The sequence below is a fragment of the Gopherus flavomarginatus genome, chromosome 9 (assembly GCF_025201925.1).
Source record: "Gopherus flavomarginatus isolate rGopFla2 chromosome 9, rGopFla2.mat.asm, whole genome shotgun sequence".
NCBI classification, from domain to species: Eukaryota; Metazoa; Chordata; order Testudines; family Testudinidae; genus Gopherus; species Gopherus flavomarginatus.
This window is the reverse complement of record NC_066625.1, coordinates 36,649,156-36,666,524: the sequence shown is the minus strand read 5'-3', so window position 1 is coordinate 36,666,524 and position 17,369 is coordinate 36,649,156. Positions and strand designations below refer to the sequence as shown.

At 44.7% G+C, this 17,369-nt stretch overlaps 1 protein-coding gene across 3 annotated transcripts in view; it reads left to right on the top strand.

Annotated features, from left to right (window-relative positions):
* The first annotated feature begins 3,099 nt into the window (after positions 1-3,099).
* The window catches only part of CCNF (cyclin F), a 24,314-nt gene continuing 10,044 nt past the window's right edge, over positions 3,100-17,369 (top strand). The window contains exons 1-16 of one of the 3 annotated variants that reach the window (XM_050968187.1): positions 3,100-3,348; positions 7,303-7,457; positions 7,948-8,054; positions 8,883-8,950; positions 9,488-9,681; positions 10,260-10,313; positions 11,022-11,126; positions 11,620-11,697; positions 12,171-12,322; positions 12,881-13,045; positions 13,905-14,028; positions 14,510-14,690; positions 15,149-15,236; positions 15,908-16,007; positions 16,327-16,457; positions 16,890-17,059. In XM_050968187.1, the coding sequence (XP_050824144.1) occupies positions 3,336-3,348; positions 7,303-7,457; positions 7,948-8,054; positions 8,883-8,950; positions 9,488-9,681; positions 10,260-10,313; positions 11,022-11,126; positions 11,620-11,697; positions 12,171-12,322; positions 12,881-13,045; positions 13,905-14,028; positions 14,510-14,690; positions 15,149-15,236; positions 15,908-16,007; positions 16,327-16,457; positions 16,890-17,059 (1,885 nt within the window). In that variant the 5' untranslated portion in view covers positions 3,100-3,335. Of the gene's footprint in view, positions 3,349-7,302; positions 7,458-7,507; positions 7,590-7,947; positions 8,055-8,882; positions 8,951-9,487; positions 9,682-10,259; positions 10,314-11,021; positions 11,127-11,619; positions 11,698-12,170; positions 12,323-12,880; positions 13,046-13,904; positions 14,029-14,509; positions 14,691-15,148; positions 15,237-15,907; positions 16,008-16,326; positions 16,458-16,889; positions 17,060-17,369 lie in introns of those variants that run through there. The other 2 variants (XM_050968185.1, XM_050968186.1) reach the window with 2 other exon arrangements.

Genomic DNA, 17,369 nt, shown 5'->3' with positions numbered 1-17,369 from the left:
ATGGAGATACTAGTGACATGTGTAACGCTATATAAATTCCTCAGGTGAGGGTGATATAAAAGAGCAAAGCATTTATTATTGACTGATGGCTCTTCAGCAACCTGGTGAGTTTAGAAGTCTCAATCTAGATGGGCATCGCCATTCCAGGAACCACCACAATTGACCCTCTCGTTCAAAATGTGAGCAGAGAGGCCAAGGATAGAATTGGTCTTGGCAAATGATCCTGTATCATCCCAGACCTGTTCTTTCTGGGTCAGGGGTGAGAAACATTGGAAAGATAGCATGAGAAACCTGCTCACCTGGGAAACCTGTTCTGGAGACCTGTCAGTCAAGGTTATCAATCTAGAACTTTTCACCAACATCAGATTAATTCATGAAAGCATAAGGTTTTTTAATTTTACTAATTCCTTTTTGAAGTCATTGTTTTTACACCACCTCACCCATTACAGGCTTTCTATGACTGTGATTCTCCTCTGTGTCGGAATCAAACATGGTCTTTTTTTAAACATTAGAGGAAAAAGAAAGTGGCTTCAGAGTTTATTTTGTATTCTCTGTAAATCAAAAATTTCTTAATTAAAACACAAGATGTTGCTGGATATGTTGAACCATTAGGCTTATTTTTTATTTTATTTTTTTAAACTAAAACACTTGCAATATCAAAGCTTAAAAATCAGCAAATGTCCTTGCACAGAAATAGCTGTTCTGGGGCATGATCCCCTCCAGAGAAGGGGCACATAGTTGGGTCAAGGGGTATGATCGCTGCCAGTGGGAATGGGTATGTGGATGGGGTAGGATACTAGAATGAAAGTCACAGAGTACACTTGCCTTTAATTAGCTGTTGAAACATCTGACATTTAATTGGCATCCTCAAGGCATATATAAAAGTTTTTTTATACTTTCTAGTTTTCCCCAGCTTATTTATGGCTCTCAAATAAACAACTCTCCTATTCTCTATACCTATATGTCCTGCTCTCTCTTTAGCATTACTGGTGAAAGGCAATGTGGATGAAGCAACATCAGCAGTGTAAAAAACACATACAACAGCACATGAAACCATCCTGTGCACAGCTGAAATAGAGACAACCCAGTGCTAACATTTCAAACTCATATCAATACTAGCAACAGAATGTCAACAGCTGCGGAGTTTGATAGCAAGTAGTCAAAGGCATTGAAGACCTTCACATCCCACTGTAAGCCTGGTCTGAATGAAGTCTCCCCTGACAGCTAATGACGAGCTGGGGGGAAAGGCTTCAGGACCAGACTGTATTTACATGAACACACCTACTCTATCTAGGTATCCTGCAGACAGAACTGTGTTGCCCAAATGATCAATTTTGGCTTGTGTTGGGTTATAAAACACTTCAGTATTGAATGCAGGGGTAATGAAAATGTTATCCTTATTGTATGAGTAAAGCAGAACAGAACTGTACTTGGCCTATCCTGATTGAGGCGATCACCCTCAACTGAACTGGCTAAGCAGAGGATTTGGATGCCAGAGCTGGGTGGAAGAGGGTAGCGTAGATACTACTCATGTTACAGCATGGCTGTAGCAGTGCTGTGACATGGGCAATGTAGACATGCTTTATCATTGGGGAGAGCTCTCCTGGTGATTAAAAAAAAAAGCCACCACCACCCCTAATGAGGGGTGGTCGCTTCAGCACCAGGAACATGGCTCCTGGCAATAAAGCACTGTCTATACTGGTGCTTTTCAATGCTAAAACTTCTGTTGCTCAGGGGGGTGTTTTTTTCACACCCCTGAATGACAAAAGTTTTAGTGATGAAAGTGGCACTGTAGACACAGCCTAAGAGTTATAGGTATGACTTGACCTGTTCCTCTTCCCTGTTTAAAAATAGAGCGGATCAGGCCCCATTCAACCACTGGAGCTGAAATCACTGATAATCAGGTCTAAGTGCCTAGACCTGCTGGGAGACAGGGTTGGGGGGGGGGGGACACTTTTGGGTGGAAGATAAATTCAGGTGAATACACCTCTCAACTCTGTGTCTCTTCTGACCAAGGAGAGCTGAGTCAGGTGTGGTGGAGGGAGAGAGGAGTGGCATGTTAAAGGGCCATTTGTTAGACTTAAACATCACAAGGTGAGAAAGGGAGGCAAAGGACACCGCCCAATGAGGTCCCTTCCAATCCTGATAGTCTATGATTCAATGGACTCTGGGACAGGAGTGTTGCCCATGGTCAGCTGGTTGTGGCATTTTCCAAAATTAATGCCAGGCTCCTTTCCTCTTCTTATTAAATGTTTTCTCTGCTATACAGAGACCCAGTGCTTGCCAGGAGGAAGTACTGCCTCTTAGAGACGGCTGTTTAATTTCCCCAGATTACCGGCTGAGGGCTCAGGCCAGTTCTGTGTTGTACTGTTAACAGGGAGCCCTGGATATTGAGCCCGTCCCTTTTTGCTGCCAGCTCCACCTGGCAAAAGGATCACACCGTTGTCTCCACCCCGAGCTCGTCTGCTTGGGGGAAGGGACCCGCTAGTATCTTCCAGCAGAGCTCCTGCCCCTTCCCCCTCCAGGGAGGGCGGGCGGCCTCGCTTTCTGCTCCCCGGGCTTCTGCGGCCTTGCTCGCTGCCAGCCGGGTCTGCGCTTCCCAGCAGGCTCGGTTCCCCCCATTCTCTGCCTTTCCCAACGCGCCGGTCCTCCCGCAGGGACCGGAACGGGCCGGGCCGGGCCGGGCCGGGCCGCCCCCCCCCCGACACGCTGCACGGGGAGGGCGCGGCTGGGCTGCTCCTGGTAGCACATTACACCAGAGAGCAGCTCGGGTAACTGCTGCGGGCAGCGCTGGGTAACGCCGCGGCAAGCGAGTTACAAGTTCCGGTCGGACGGTGTCCCCGAGAGCTACAAGAGCGAACCACAAACCGCCCTGATTCGAATTCGCATCCTGAGGGCCCAATGACAGGACGGAGGGCGGGGCCGCGGCCACGATAGCCCCGCTCTGTCAGCGGACTGACCAATGACAGCTCCAGCTGGGTTTGAAAAAAAGTGCGCGCGGATGGTGGGCGGGGTCTTTCTATGGTGTCAGGGCCCGCGCGCCGAGTGGAGAGCAGGATATCCGGCGCGCTCGGGGCGTGGCCTATCCCGAAGGGGCGGATCCTGTGCCGAGCCTCCCGCTCGCTCTTTCCCTGACCCGCATTGATACCGGAGAGCGGGGGCTCAATGGATGGGGGCGGGGACCAGTTGGAGCCCCGCCCCTCCCCCTCTTTCTCCGCCCCTGGCCCTGGGGCCGGGACCTGGGCTCATTTGGACCCGGCCGGCTCGCGGGCGCAGTGGTGGTTGGTGGCAGCTCGGCTCCCTGGGGACTCGCACCGCAGCGCGGAGGGGCAGGAATGAAAGTGGGCGGTGAGCGTCTTCCACGCCCCTGGGCAGGTTGGGCCTCTAGGGGGAGTTGGGGGGTCCCTCTGCGTGGGGGGGGTTCCTCTGTGGTGAGTGTAGGGGGATGGGGCCCTATGGGGCCCCGCAGGGAGAGTGGGGTCCCTCTGCGGTGGGGGGGGGCAGGGCCCCGCAGGGGGAGTGGGGATCCTCTGCGGTGGGGGGGGGCAGGGCCCCGCAGGGGGAGTGGGGATCCTCTGCGATGGGGTCCTACAGGAGGTGGGTTGCCAGCCAGTGGTTAGGGGGCTCCAGCTCCTGTTTTGGCAGAACTCAATACTCATGTGTGGTTTGGGGAGGGTTAAGGCCAGGGCGGGGACTTTGTCGGCTCGGTTGTCTAACTTCTGGTGGGGATTCCTTGGGACGGGTAATGCTCCCTCTTTGCTGGATGATCCTCTAAGCCTCAGATGCTAAATGTTCAGACCTGACACATGAGGGCTGTGAAATGACTGAAATACCCCTGCCAGGATCCTATCAACTCTCCCCACATCAGATGGTCTTCAGCTCCTGAAACCTCCCCTTCCATTTTCCTCAGACAGTATCTGGCAGTGGCACCTCCTAATTTTCCTTTTTATTTCTACCCCTGTGCTCAGAGGGTGTGTTTTAGATTTTATTTTTAAATTCCAAAGAGAGGGAGCCCCACTGGTTTAGGCGGGTGGATTTAAAAATCAACCGAGCCTATAGTGGGACAGGACCTGCCTGCAGGGGGAGGGGACTCACTCGGGGCTCCTGCATGGGCACCCAGGACATTAGAAAAGAGCTACCAGTCTTATCTTGGCCACTTCGGGTTTCTCATCGAGGCAGAGCGTTTAACATAAATTATAAAGTAAGGTTATAATTTATTAAATAGAGGAGAGGCTGCAGACTTTTCAAGGAGCAGATGAGATTTTTGCTTCAGAAAGGCAGGGTGTTTGAATGAAATGTAAATTATTGAAATATACACTCTACAAAATTCCCTCATCAAAAGGAGAGATTTTAATAAAAATACTTTAAAAAATTAATTCAAAATGAGAGATTTTTGATATTTCAGGCTGGTCACGGGACTAGAAATCAGGCTACAAGATTGCAGTTTACTGCTTTAAATAGAAGTCTCCTTTTATCAAGGTTTGATTTTTTTGCCATAACAGTAAAATCTAAACTTGAAATATGACATCTAAGCAACCCCCCACTCTTTCATGTCCAAATATCAGTCTAGTTGTTTAATGTAATAATAGCTTACATTTCTGGAGTTCCTTTTATCATACAGTATACCAAAATGCTTTACAAACTGCAGTATTCATTGCTAATTTATTATGGCTTTCTCTGGGTTGGGGATAGCAGCTAACTGGCACATTTATGGAGGGAAAAGAGAGCATGTATGGCCTATGCTGGCGTGGGGGCAAGCTCCCCTACTTCTGCAAAAGTACTATAAGGACTCATGTTCAGAGCAGACAAAACTTGCTTTTTTATGGTCTGTTCATAGTAAATTGCTTGGCATTCTGCCTATTTAAGATCACCTAATGAATTTTTTTTGGCAAAAACTATAAATGGGTTTTTGGCAAAACTATAAATGATTTTTTAAATTACACTTTCTGCATTAATGGGACAGAATTTGAATACTTCGCCCAAGTTTAATATGTTCTGGTTCTATGGGGTATGTAACACTAGCAGACCTGCTTCTAAAATACACTATCTTTGCTTGCCGAATGTACTTTGGAATGCTTCAGTTACTTAATCAGTATCTGAATTTAAAATAAGAGAAATGTAGCTTATGTACACAATGTAGATATGTTTGTAGTATATGGCGTCATTTTAAAGTATAGCCATCCTAATATAAATTCTGGGCTACTAGAGCTGTACTGTCCGCCATCTAGTCTTGCTTCAATTTCCTGGGCTGTTCAGTCAGTTTCAGTTCTGAATACAGGCTTAATTGGCATGCCAGTCTAGAGATGCAATGCCTCTTACATTGCAGTAGTTCTCTTGCTGAAATTGGAGGTAGGGGGGAAAGGAACACTTATAAGAATAATAGTCTGGTGATTTGTGCATGTCAAAATTGCCCTTACTTACATGGATATAGTCTTTTAGTCAAAGGTAATTAATAGGTAAGCCAAGGGCTATCAGGGGAGAATGGGGCATTGAGTTAGAATAGTAGCTCATTTCATTGTTGATCCTGGAAACTCCAAAGGATGCATATTCATTTTGGCATAAAAGGGTATTCTAGGTGGCCCGTTGCTTTTTTGGCCTACACAGATACCTATACACTTGCACTGGGAAATACCCAGTTGTGGGGACTGTCTTTAGCTTAGCTGGTGCCCGTGGCCCTATAATTAAAAATGATCAAGTCCCTGCAGCTGCTTGGCTTGTTTTCTTTATTTAATTTCACGTATGATTTGTTTGTGGTTTGGTACATTTGTTATATTACCTCCCTGACTTTTATTATTCTGTAAATTTACACTTATTTTAAAACATTTTTTTAATACCATGGATTGGAAATTAACTATAGAACAGAAGACAAGGAAAATCATTAATTCCTGCAAGTGGAATATCACTGGGGTCCCTAGTGGGACCCATATTTTTCATGACTGATCTAGAAGAAAACCCAGCTAATTAGACTTCCCAGCTAAACTATCACTATATAAAAAGACCTACAAACTGGATTTGAAAAATACACCTGACATCGCCAAGCAGGAAATGTTCCATGGCGAGAACAGCCCTAATCCATCAATTTGCAGAAAAGTGGGGGGATATGTGTGTTTTTTCTAGTCTTTATGGCTGCAAAGATAACTTTCCAAATGTGACACAGTGCAGAGCAAACAGACTGCTCCATCACTTGCTTTGTCTGCTGGTCGGAGCCCTATCAAGCAGCGGCAGAATGCAACTGGCAAGTCTCTGGTCCCTGCTGCTCTTCAGAGTGGGCAGCAGTGAAATTGACAAGATTCATGTCGTTTTCACTCGGCTGTTGCTTGGCAAAGCTCTGAGCAGCAGCCAGGGCAGGTGCTGGGGCTGTTTGCTGGGGAGGAAAATCCAGAAAGAAAGCTGTGTGATGGTGAGGGATCCCTGTCATGTAGTTCAAGGCTTAAGGTGAGAGAAATCCTTTTCCCTTCTAGCAGGTCAAGGTGTTTCAAATTTCTGACACCTGCTATTCAGACTGATGCAAAAGATGCAATTCCTGAGCAGAATCCAGGGCCAGCATCTCAGTAGAAATCCGAACACCTTGCCCTTCCCAGCAAGTGGGAGCACTGCTGGGCTTCTCACTAGAGTATTGCCCCTGAATCTCTCTAGTGAGCCCTCTGTCTCTATCATTAGCTTTTGTCTCTGCCTCTAGTTAACTTAGTCCTTTGGCTAGCAGGTGCAGGGTGAACTTTCCTGTCCCTCCTTAGGAGGAGCAAGTAAGGGAACAGAATATATCTAGAACAGACACTAGTCTAAATATCACAAGGAACCAATGCATGAAGGAAGGACTTGAATCTCTGAAGATGGTATTTCAAGGAGCAGTGACAGGAGGCTATGGAAAGGGATAGGAAAATATTGACAGGAAAAAAAATTAAGGCAACTGGCCACATCACTGATGTTATTCCAGCACATGAAATACTGCATGAATGGTAATCGCATATGGAGGAAGTTTGCACAATGGAGGACGTTGGGCTGAATGGCCCAAGTGATCTCTTCTGGCCCTGTCAATTTAACTATTTTTACTTTAGTTGGTTAGTGATACATGACTGTGCAATTGATTTGCTATCGTATCAAAGCCTAGAATTCTTTTTACTTTCCATTTCATTGAAGAAACAACATAACTTGTCCTGCAGTAGAGCAGGCTCAGTAACACCAATCATTTTCACGTTAATATGTGGACCAATATTCTTTACAGCTGTTGTCTTTTGTCCTGAAATTTCAATTTGATAGTGCTCTTTCACTAACTGAGATGTCTGGGCTTTTTGTTTTTTCTAGTAATCCACTGTAGATGTTCCAGGTGTTTTTCTTTCCCTTCAAAACGAAGGGTAAGAAAACGGCCTCGAGTCCTGACATTACTGAGTCTCCCTGAAGACGTTCTGTTTCATGTTCTGAAAGGCCTTCCTGCTGAGGATATCCTCTCCATCCGAGCTGTGAGTCTGCTAACCCACTTCACCCCTGTAACAGGATGGGGTTTACCTCTGTCAGTGTGATGCCCTGGCTCCCAATGGCAGGACTGGACACGGGGAAGGCTGGATCCTCATGGCAGAGCAAATCTAACTACTGTATGTATTCTTTCAGTTTTCCGTCAGATCTCTGCCATCGTGGTAGCCGTTTTGTTGCTAAACCTCTCAAGATTGAGGATTAGCAGCAGTATTTGAGTGTTTTGTTTAAATTTTCCAGAGGGAGCTATCCTGACAAATCATTCTGACTAAACAGTTTGGTTCAGTTAAGGATGCTTATCTTATTTTCCAAAATTGACTTTTTTCTAATCTAATTAATGATTGTAAATAAAGTGGAATAATAGTTGTTCAAAAATCTACAGGTGCCATGTTAATATGGCTATAACAGTAGACCACAAGAACGATTTTTTGGTGGATCCCTATAAGTTGTAGTAATATACTTCTGTATTTTTCCCTCTAGGTGCACTCGCATCTTAAATACCTTGTAGATAACCATGCTAGTGTTTGGGCATGTGCAAGTTTTCAAGAAGTATGGCCTTCTCCAAACAATCTGAAGATGTTTGAAAGGTAATGTATAGGAATCTAAGCATGGTCTATGCATTAGGGGGGATATTCAAAGGTGCAGAGGAAAAGCTAGGTACCCATTTCCTATTAACTTTCAGTGAGAGTTGGACAACTAACTGCCTTTGAAAATCTCCCCCTTAATGTGATGAGGAGCACACTTCAGATTGGAACTGTCTTGTTAAGTGGAACAGGAGGCCATAGTTATATTTGGAGTGTAAATGGATGCTGTGTCTACCAAGTGCTTTACAGTCCCCTGATGGAATGTATTGTTACTGCTTCTCCCTGATATTTATGTTTCAGTATAAATGTATAAGCCAGAAATGTGGACCGAAAGGCTGCACAATTGTGTTTTTAAAGTATTTTTAAGACTAATATTTGGACTCTTTCCATATTTCAAAATAGGGTGACCAGACAGCAAATGCGAAAAATCGGGACGGGGCTGTGGGTAACAGGAGCCTATATAAGAGAGAGACCGAAAAATCAAGACTGTCCCTATAAAATCGGGACATCTGGGCACCCTATTTCAAAATGAGTTTAAAAACCTAAAGTTGCAAACAAACTGTACTTTGAAAGAATAAAGACACTCTATCTGAAAAAGATGTGTATGGGTGTTGGCAAAGGCAAAACATAAGAGCTGAATCTGTCTGATGCCTGTGTAACCATCCTGTGTGCTTCAGAGGTGCAAGTTCTGAATTCTTCAGGTGCATTCTGGAGCTGTGGCCATCTAGTAGAAATGAGCATGGAAGCAAGGTCTCCTGCTGCACTGGAATCTTCAAATGATTCAGATGCCCACAGATTAAATCTGAGTTACCTTTTTGTACTCTTATTTAGGGCTGCTGAAAGGGGTAACTTTGAAGCTGCTGTGAAGCTGGGCATAGCATACCTGTACAACGAAGGCTGTAAGTGTGAAAGCAGGTGCTGTGGAGAAGATGGGAAATGATGGTCGAGGGTATAGTTCTATTTAAAAGAACAAAGAGATTTTAATAGTGAAGCCTGATCAATAAGCTTGGATTCTTTTTATTGGCCATGTGCCAATCTTTATCCCTACTATTTTAAGGATGTTTGGATTTTTTCTGCCTGTGTAATAAGATTGTTAAACACAAAAACAGACTGTTTTCCTCCCTCATTTCTGAGAATGTGGCAAGGTCTCGCTAATGGATTCCACTCCTAGCTGAAATGTGGATGTGTCTAAATCACACAGTTAGCAGGTCTTGAAGTTAGGCTTTGGAAGCCTCTAGTCAAATTTGGTTGTCATTTTGCTTGTCAAAAGCATCACACTGAATCAAGCAGAGGCACTATTCCAACCTTCTTCTGCAATCTGTTACCATTTCTTTGAAACCATCCTGCTAACTTGTGCTGTGGCCTTATTAAATTCCAGGCAGATATTATTCATTAGCTTTTGTTCCCTCTTTAAAGCATCCATTTCACTTATTTAGTATCCATCTCCGATGAGGGTCGTGCAGAAGTGAATGGGTTAAAGGCATCTCATTTCTTCAGCCTGACGGAGCGTCTGAATGTCTGTGCAGCCCCCTTTATCTGGCTCTTTATTCGTCCCCCGTGGTCCGTGAGCGGGAGCTGTTGTAAAGCTGTGGTCTATGAGAGCCTCAAAGCAGAGTGTCAGTTACAGAAAGTAAGTGATGCTCTTTCTGTCAATGGCTTTAGGACAGGGCAGCACATCCAGGTGGGAGGGATAGCTCAGTGGTTTGAGCATTGGTCTGCTAAACCCAGGGTTGTGAGTTCAATCCTTGAGGGGGTTCATGTAGGAATCTGGGGCAAAAATCTGTCTGGGGATTGGTCTGGCTTTGAGCAGGGGGTTGGACTAGATGACCTCCTGAGGTCCCTTCCAACCCTGATATTCTATGATCCACCAAGCAGTTTGCACAATTACATTTCAGTTTCTCCAAGGAGTATCTTGTTCTCATGCCATTGATTTATAGCTCTTTAACCTTTGTTTAAAAATTAAAGTTAATACAGAGAAAAACTATATGTAGGAGAAGCACTGCTTGGTAGCTGTCAAAGGATTGTACTGTGTTTGTTCTGCCAGGTTAATTTCTATCTCAAAAGTGATGAAATATTGAGGGAGGAGGAGATGAGTGCTCCATGAAAGGCCAAGGGCAAACAAAGCTCTAGCCTGGGACTATTTTGAAAGTCTCTCTCTCATTTTTTGGTTCTCTTTAATAATGTGCAGTTTTAAAACTCTTTTTTTAGGCCCAGAAAGGCTCTATTCTCCACTGCTTGGCTAAGGTTTTAAGTCTCTTTGAGGTGAGTAGTGTTCATTTCCCACTAATGGCTTTGGGAATTCTGAAGGTACAATTTTACAATGCAAATTTCCCCTGTGACTTTTCAAATGCTAGATGAGTTGTGTTATTATCTAATGTGAGATCAAACCAATTGTTCTTGGTTTACCCCTGTGTGAAAAAGTCTGTAATGGACTTTTCTATTTAAAGGGAATGTGTCAATTTGAAATCTAATTAAGCATCAGTGTGGATCAAATCCTGGGCCATGTTTTCTGCTGGAGTAAATTTGTGCAGCTCTGACTTCAATGGGACTGTGCCAGTTTACATCAGCTGAGAATCTGCCTCCATGTTTTTTAAAAAATGAGTTGAAAGTAGTTTTAGCTACTAGGCCTGCTTGTTGTGCTTGCAGTATGGAAAGCCAGGTAACATCCTTTTGAGACCTGTCACACTGGGTACCAAAGGAAGGGAAATGCTGGCCACCAGGAAGCCTAAATTGCTTTTGACTACCTGAAGAAAGCTGCAAAGTAACTCCTAAGCCAGGGTCTCCAAAGGACAGTGCCAGTGGTCCAGGAAACCATCTTGAACATTTGAAGGATGCTCCCGATGGTAATGGATTGATTCTGTACTGTAGCTGTCAATCTGAGGATGTTCTGTACCACTCGGCGTCTCTGGGGTTTGTGTGCCCATCTGACTGGGTATGCACCATATATAACATTTGACGTTTTATTTTCAGGATGAAGAAAAAAGGAAAGAAGCCCTTGAAATGTTTGAAGAGTCTTCGAAGCAGGGTTGCCTAAATAGCTCCTACCTCCTCTGGGAAAGTAACAGAAGAGCTGCTGTAAGTACATTTGGCTCTTAAAATGATCTTTTCACCTCTATTACAGTGGCACCAAGAGTCCCCAACCAAGAATATAGCTCTGTTGTGTTGAGTGCTGTATATACATCCAGCAGCAGACAGCTTGCAGTCTAAATAGACAAGATGGATAAATGGTGACAGAGGAAAAAGTATCCCCATTTTACAGATTGGAAAAATAAACACAGAGAGGCTAAGTGACTTGCCCAAAGTCACACTGGAAGTCAGTGGCGCAACTGAGAATTGAACTCTGATCTCTTTAGTCCCCATCCAATTCCTTCAACCCAGGATCATCGTTAAGAGAAAGAGATTGACTGTTGTGTGAGGATTTTCCCACAAACAGCAGAAGAGATAGGAGAAGTGATGCCTTTGGATAGTAGGAGTACTCCAACCTTCACAAACACTGAACCAAATGGTTATTGTCCCTGGATAAAAGGGGCAATGCCTTCTTAATGCTGTTCATATTCCTTTTCTTTAGATGTCAGATCCCGGCAGATACCTTCAGAGCCTCAGGAAACTAAGGGATTATGCAGCAAAGGGTTGCTGGGAAGCCCAGGTAAGACTTCTACTAGTGAAACCAGGACATTGTTTTTTGCATGCCCCTGTCCATACTGGCTTAGAAAGACATGGGAGTGTGCTTAAACGTGGATCCAGTGGCTGACCATTAGGAACAGCAGCTAAAACTCTTCTCAGAAAACACTTAAATGTACTCTGCAAAGTAAACTCTTCTGAAAATACTGCACTTGCACAAAGAAACCTGAGCAAGGGCTCATCTTTAGTAAGCAATCTTTAGCCTGAAGAGCCTGTCCCAAAATCCTGCACATGTATTGTGTATCATAGTTCTGCCAGTTTTGAATAATAACTGTTCTTAATGTTTTTGGAGTAAGTCCCACAAGCTAGGTTTCACTGTATTTTGAATGTGAAAATGACACGAACTGAAATCCTGGGAGAACTCAAATTTTGTTTCTCTGTCCAAATGGAAAATAGCTCACTTAATATTTACATTTCCCTCTTGTCTGCCTGCTGTAGGTATCTTTAGCCAAAGCTTGTGGGAATGGAAACCAGCTAGGATTAGAAGCAAAAGCCTCCAATGAGATGGTGTCTCAGCTCTTCCAGACTTCCCTTTCTGTCAGAAAGCAAAGCATCTTCACTGTGCAGAAGGGAATGAACGAAACAATGAGGTAAAGACAAACTCAGCAGCCAGGTCTTTGACAAAGAAGTGTGTCTATGACATGGCAGGAAAGGCTGCTACTGTTTCCTTGTGCTTGTTGTAGTTCTGTCTGGGGTGAGATGTGACCTAAGTTCTTTTAAGAGTTATCATAGTTAATTCTGGCACACAAGCAGTGAAGTGCAATGCAGAAAAGTTTGTACTTTGTGAACGTCACTAATTGCACAGTGTCCCTGGATAGATCCAGAATGAAAGTGATGCTTATTTTGATAAGTTCATATTTTAAGATGTCTCTTACTTGCAATCTTATTAATTTGCCAGTCTGCCTAAAAAACACCTACCATGGTCCATCAGCCCACAGTTTGACTCAAGTATCTGCCCTATTACCTAGATGCAACAGGACATTTCACTGAAGTCTTGTTTTGATGTTAAATATTTTGTTAGCTAGTACCTTTTAACAGGATAGAAGTCTTGATATGTGTGGAGAATCTCTGGTGTTATAGCTGTCACTTAGCACAGGTCTGGATGGCTCCTTACCTAGGGGATCATTTGACTTTTATCTCGTATCTAGGTACATCCTGATTGACTGGCTGGTAGAAGTGGCCACCATGAAAGATTTTTCCAGCCTTTGTCTTCATATGACAGTGGGGTGCGTGGATCGGTACTTGAAGCTGAGACCTGTATCCCGGGCTCGGCTCCAGCTTTTGGGAATCGCGTGCATGGTCATTTGTACACGGTGAGTTTTGATGACTGATGTGCGTCAGTGGCAGTGGTTATACAAACTCAGCATTTAGCTATTATGTTCTGCTTTCTCCACTGCACTAGTAACAGAGCTAGAACTGGCCTTCCTTGTCCCTTTACACAGTGACTGCTCTGTGAATGTTGCCCTTAATATTTCCAAATGAGGTACAAAGTGGTGATGCTGCCACCTGAACACTTAAATAAATGTGCTGGAGGGGCTGGAGCTCTCCATACATGAAGTGCTGTCTTCTGTGTAGAGTAGATCACTAGCCTCAGAAATCCTACTAGGAAGCAGGTCAGCACTATCATTCTGATCAGCCCATCTGCCATAAGCAACTCAGAAAAGCAGATTTGTACCTATGTCTGTGTTCATGCAGTTTTAATAACAAGTCTCTGTGGCACAGAAGTATTGTGTTCCTGACCCAGTGTGTTATGTGGGACTAATTCCACTACTTCTGCTATTTCAAAGGCTCCAGGGTTTAAACAGAGATGCTGCCAAACAGGAGACTGAATTCCAGGCACAAGGAATAGGTCTGGTTATTGGTTCTGCAGCCTTTCTGTGGGAATTACACCTGTGAAAACTGCTGCAGGATCTAGGCCTTCGAGTCAGTGATATGATAAAGATGCAGGCCCAGGTTAAAGGTGGCATGGACAGGGCATCGTCTTGTGGGAACACCTGACACTCTCAGTATGACTCTACCTGGTATCTTCCTAAGCTGTACTAACTTCCCCTTCTCCTTGCCTGTGCAGGTGTCTCCATAGCATAGGATATCCATGGATATCTGCATGCAACCAAAACTCAGTGCATGTGGCTCTGCCTTGGGCCTGAGTGCTAACCATCTTTAATATTGCAGCTTCATCAGCAAAGAGATCTTGACAATACGGGAAGCTGTGTGGCTAACAGACAACACATACAAATATGAAGATCTAGTCCGGATGATGGGGGAGATCATCTCTGCCCTGGAAGGCAAGATAAGGGTAAGTTTGTAAAACCAGGGGGTGGGATGCTTACCACCTTGGCTGTCCTTTGCTAAGTCATGGAGAGTTGCCATACTCAGTGGTGAGATGCAGATCCTTCTACTTCTCTGTAGACTAAGCATGTTGCTTTGGGTGTTTCTGGTTTCTGAACCAGTATCCTTTGCTGCTGTGACAGGTGATTGTGTTCTTAATTTGAGTGAGATGTTTGAGGATTGTTTTATGTAATTCTGTAGCTGCAAGTACTTGATGCGATTGCACTGTACAAAGTTAAATTTAACCCCCTTGCAACCAAGTCCAGAGATTTCATGTATTCCTGCCTTATTGTCTGGGAAACATCTCGATACCACCAGCGTAATAAGAAGCCATCTTTTATAATGAGCCTCCATGAAAAGAGATGGTCACCTGGCAACAGTGCCATTCTGTGTTTGCAAAACTCTTGACGCCATGGGCACCAAACTCTGTGTTCTCCCATATGCATTAGATTCCTACTATTGTGGATTACAAAGAAGTGCTACTGACTATAATTCCCCTGGAGAGAAGAACGCTTCACCTGTACAGCTTTATCTGTGAACTATCACTATTGAACACAGGTCTCTGTGTATATTCTCCTGCCAATCTGGCTGCTGCAGCACTACTACTGGCTAAGATACTGCACAGGCAAGGTAAGAAACAGGCTGCTGCTAGTCATTATTTCATAACTGGACCTGCAGGTTCTGCAATGTAGCACGTTCGTTCATGCTGTCCCTCTGGATAGTAATCTTTCTGCTTTAGCACCAAGGTATCTACTTGTGCCAGCTTACCTCAGTCATGTTAAAGATAACAAACACTTCACACAAGGATGGAGTGGGCTTGGCGCTTTTCCCCAGTAATTGCTTGAGTTTGACACAGCATTAGCACGAGACCTGGGTTTAAGAAATGCCCAAGGAATTTTTACTAGCAATACTACGGACTGGATTACACAGCTAGGAATCTCTAGTTCTGGCACCTGCAGCTGTTGTTGGAGCCCGAAAATTGATTCTGAATTTTGGATGGATTATCTGCTGGCATGATTTTATGTAGGATCTGCTTTATTTCTGCAGTACAGAATTTTGGGTGCTAATGTATTTATTCCCTTCTCCAGCGCATCCTTGGAATAGCCAGCTGTTTGAATGCACTGGATTCTGCCTTGAAGATCTGATACCCTGTGTGCTGAGCCTACACCAAAAATGGTATAACCTTCAGACCCTTTCTGACTAGTTCTAAGCGGTGTGTGCGTGTGTGGGGGGGGGTGTTTGGCATCCAGCTGTTACAGATCCGCAGCATGAATCTTAATGAAGTTTTGCTAATTAGTTACTGTCTCAGAACTCAGGAGGTGACATTGGAGAGAATATGCCTCACTCCCCACAACACGGGAGAGGTTGAGAGAACTATTGCTGTTGCTCCAATTCAGTATCAGCCCCAACGTTCTCTGAATAGTGCCTCTTGGCTCTAGGGGGTATGCATCTCATTACCAGCAGTCTCAGCCTGCCAAGTCTCCCCTAATTCACAAGGCTGGGACTTGCTTGTCTGCAAATTCAGGAAGATCCCCCGCAGGGCTGGAAGCTCATCTCTGAAGGTGTCTCAAGACCCAGATCCCACTCCCTGCTATAAACCTGACCAAGTGGCAAGGAGAGGAAGGAGCGATGGTCCTTTAAGCTGTCTCGGAAGCCCAGCTACCAGTCCTGCTAGTCAGCTTCCCTGCTGATGAGGCGCAGTTGGTTTGTCACACCAGAACTGAGAGGAAACATCCTCCAGAGCCATAAAAGAAGGGAGGAATGTTTTTAGGTCAGCAAGTTCTATGAACTTTGTCCTTTCCAATGTGCTCTTGTAAGACCTGTGCTGTGATTTTCTTTCTTCCTAGTTTCCATGATGATGTCCCAAAGGATTATAGGCAGGTGGTGTTGACTGCTGTGAAACAACGATTTGAAGATGAGCGTTATGAAGAAATTGGCAAGGAAAAGGTGGGGAGTAGCCTTACTGTTCTGCTCTCCATTCTGTGGTTGCAAGCACTTTAAGCAGAGCGACCAGCGTAGTAGGCTATCCGGTACTCTAAAAAGTAACAGGCAGTTCAAATTAAAAATCCCGAAGGGGGAAAGTGAAGAGAGTGCAAGGAATACAGTGGTGTTAGCGTCACTCACCTTGTGGGGATAGAAGTTGCACAGTTAGGCTGTAAATGCCAAGGAGCAGTTCAAGACATATTGATCTTAGAGAAAGTATCGGGCATTTGGTTGTCGGGAGGGCACTAATGTAGTTGTCTGACTAGGTTGTCTTGTTGTTTAGGTGATGAGTTACAGTCAGCTCTGTTCGCTGTTAGGAGTGAAACAGGAGGACCCTGAGCCCAGTCCCTTACACACAAGTGCTGAGGAAATTCAGACTTTCCTTAGCTCTCCCTCCGGAAAGAGAACTAAAAGGCAAGTAAAACTAAACTCTGTTCTGTGTACTCTCTCCTGTGTTTGCAGCCACTGGACCTGATAATTCAGTATGGCGTTCACTCATGGGCATCTGATGGGAGTCTTTTGCCTCCCCAAAACGTGTGTGCAAATCACTGAGTGGGATTTTAACCAACTTCCCTGCTCTGAGCTACCATTCTCTATTGACTCAATCAGTCCTTGCCCTAGTCACCTTAACTCTGCTTAGCCTCTTCCTCTGGATGGCTGGAAGGGAAAGTTTGGGTTTCATGCCACGGTGGGACTCGCTGACCAAACCAAATCACCAGTTGTATCTTTAGCATTTGCTGGAAGAGTTGATTGAGGCAAATGGGCAGAGACTAACCTGTTTTCTGATTCAGGCTGATTTCCTCCATGTATATGCTGAGTGATAACCTCTGAGTTTCTCTGCGACAGGAGAAGGGAAGACAGCATTCAGGAAGACAGGGGCAGCTTTGTGACTACACCCACAGCTGAACTATCCACGCAGGAGGAGAGCCTTCTGGACAACTTCCTGGACTGGAGCTTGGACTCCTGCTCGGGTTACGAAGGAGATCAGGAAAGTGAAGGGGAGAGAGAGGGAGATGGTATGTAGTGTATTTTTCTTCTTTGATTACAATAGAGAGAAATCAAATTTTCCCATCTGCAGCTTAACAAAGTCAGAAAAGTGCAAACTCTTTCAGAGAGACAGCAGTCACTGAAGGAAGGTCCCTTTTCTGCTGTACCATGGTGATTATCTTTACACCACAGCCTGTAGCAGCAAAATGTTTCCTGATGATAGATGCCAAAATCTCCTTGTCCATTTGCAATGTTGCAAAATGTCTGGCTACAAGACTTGGAGAGCTCTTGCTCAATGGCTGCAGACTCCAGAATGCAGAAAATGGCAGATAGCATTAC